This window comes from Atta cephalotes, assembly GCF_000143395.1.
Source record: "Atta cephalotes unplaced genomic scaffold scaffold00003, whole genome shotgun sequence".
Lineage (NCBI taxonomy): Eukaryota > Metazoa > Arthropoda > Insecta > Hymenoptera > Formicidae > Atta > Atta cephalotes.
This window is the reverse complement of record NW_012130067.1, coordinates 8,895,385-8,897,726: the sequence shown is the minus strand read 5'-3', so window position 1 is coordinate 8,897,726 and position 2,342 is coordinate 8,895,385. Positions and strand designations below refer to the sequence as shown.

Genomic DNA, 2,342 nt, shown 5'->3' with positions numbered 1-2,342 from the left:
AATATATAGGGTGTTCAGCGTAATGATCCTCACGATCTTTTAGACACTTTCAACAATCAAAAAAAAGAAATTGAAAGGTAATTATCCATTTATTTCATGCGGGCACAACATGCGATAAAAAAATTAAAAAAAAATTTTTTTTAATAAAAAAGTCAAGGTTGAATTTTTTAAATAGCACCATTACACTTGAATTTTTTAAATAGCACCATTACATTTTTTTCATAACATTATAGGGATTTTCAAGACGAATTCAACACACTTTCGAAATCACTTTCATTGATATTTTATTAATTTTATTGATATTTAATATCAAATTTGCAACATTATAAACATAAATTAATGAAAAAAAACTGTAACTTATGTAAGCAAATGTTCAAATGCTTGCCTCCTTCTGCAACACAAAGTTCTATTTTTTTTTTAAATTAGTATGAGTAGCTATTATATAATTTCGATCCAAAGTTGCATAAGTTGTTATTCTTTCTCGAAGATCTTGAATATTATTTATTGGGATTTGATATACAAAAGATTTTAGATCCCCAGAAAGAAAAAATCCATCGGAGATAAATCCGGAGAACGTGCCAGTCGTCGGATTGGTCCATATGTACTTATAATACGATTTCCAAAAATATCCCGAGGATAATTTTAAATTATTCGTGCATTATGGGTTGAGCAACCGTCCTATTGGAAATATTGGGTTGTCCGGAAAGTTCGTGCCGATTTTTGATAAGTGGCATAAGGACAGGTCTGAATATATCAGAATGATACAAATGACATGCGTACATATCGTAAAAGATGGTACTTCAGGCATACTTGGAAAAAAATTTAGTTGCGATAATTTTTGTCAGTTTTATACGGCTTTAAATATGGAAGAAAACAAAGTGCATTTTAGGCATTTAATGCTTTTCTTTTACCGGAAAGGCAAAAATGACAAACAAGATATGCGCTGTTAATGGTGAAGGTACTGTAGCTGAAAGAACTGTGCGGAAGTGGTTAAGTTTAAAGCTGGTGATTTCAATCTTGAAAATCAAGAAGGCCCGGATAGGTCCTCTACAGATGAAGATCATTAAAACACTGATCAAGAATAACGCTATACGACACGTAAATTAGCAGAAATGTTAAATATGTCAAAATCCACCATCCATGAGCATTTTGTGAAGCTTGGCTATATAAACCGTTTTGATGTATGAGTTCCCCAGAGTAATTTAACGAAGAAAAATCTGGATCGCATTTCCATTTGCAACTCGCTCTATAAACGCAACGAGGAGACACCATTTTTGAAGCAAATAGTGACGAGAGATGAAAAATGGATCATTCACAATAATGTTGAGCGAAAAAGATCTTGGAGAAAACGGAATGAACCACCCCAAAAGCCGGTCTTCGTCCAAAGAAGGTCGTGCTCTGTATCTGGTGGAATTGGAAAGGGATCCTGTATTATGAGCTTTTACCAAACAACGATAAATTCAGAGAAGTATTGTTTCCCAATTAAACGAATCGAAGATCGGGAAACAATACAGAAATTGAACAAAAACATCCAGAAATAGCGAATTGGAAGAGCGTCGTGTTTCATCAGGACAATGTGCGGCCTCATGTGTCTTTGATAACTCGACAAAAGTTGTTGGAGCTCAGTTGGGATGTTCTACCCCATCCATCATATTTACCAAATCTCGCGTCCTCTGATTTCCTATTTCGATCATTACAAAATTCCCTTAATGGAAAAAGCTTCAACTCTTTGGTCAAGGTAAAAAATCTTAGAAAAGTTTTTCGCTAAAAAACCTGAGAGATTCTAGAAGGAATTTTCAAGTTGCCTAAAAGATGGAGAAAGAAGATTGTACAACAAAATAGCACCTATATAATTTAATAAATGTATACTAAAATTTAAATCTTCTTCAATTTTCCTTCAAAATCGAACTTTCCGGACAACCCAATACATACTCCCTCTATCATAGAGAATATTTCACATTAACTCTGGCAATTGTGAATTGAGAAAGTGCAAATATCTGCGTGATGTTTTCTTCGTAAAAATATATTCCAATAAATAACAATTTAGTATATACCAGACATTAATTTCTGTATTAAAAAAATGAAAATATGTATGTATGTATGTATGTATGTATGTATGTATGTATGTATGTATGTATGTATGTATGTATGTATGTATGTATGTATGTATGTATGTATGTATGTATGTATGTATGTATGTATGTATGTATGTATGTATGTATGTATGTATGTATGTATGTATGTATGTATAGTATGTATGTATGTATGTATAGTATGTAGATAAGTATGTATGTATGTATATGTATGTATGTATGTATGTATGTATGTATGTATGTACTGTA

At 32.1% G+C, this 2,342-nt stretch overlaps 1 protein-coding gene across 1 annotated transcript in view; it reads left to right on the top strand.

Moving 5' to 3' along the window:
• The first annotated feature begins 863 nt into the window (after window positions 1–863).
• LOC105625813 (histone-lysine N-methyltransferase SETMAR-like) overlaps window positions 864–2,342 on the top strand; it is a 28,938-nt gene continuing 27,459 nt past the window's right edge. The window contains exons 1-4 of the mRNA XM_012207126.1: window positions 864–918; window positions 968–1,098; window positions 1,197–1,390; window positions 1,498–1,738. Coding sequence (XP_012062516.1) covers window positions 864–918; window positions 968–1,098; window positions 1,197–1,390; window positions 1,498–1,738 — 621 coding nt within the window. The remainder of the gene's footprint in view (window positions 919–967; window positions 1,099–1,196; window positions 1,391–1,497; window positions 1,739–2,342) is intronic.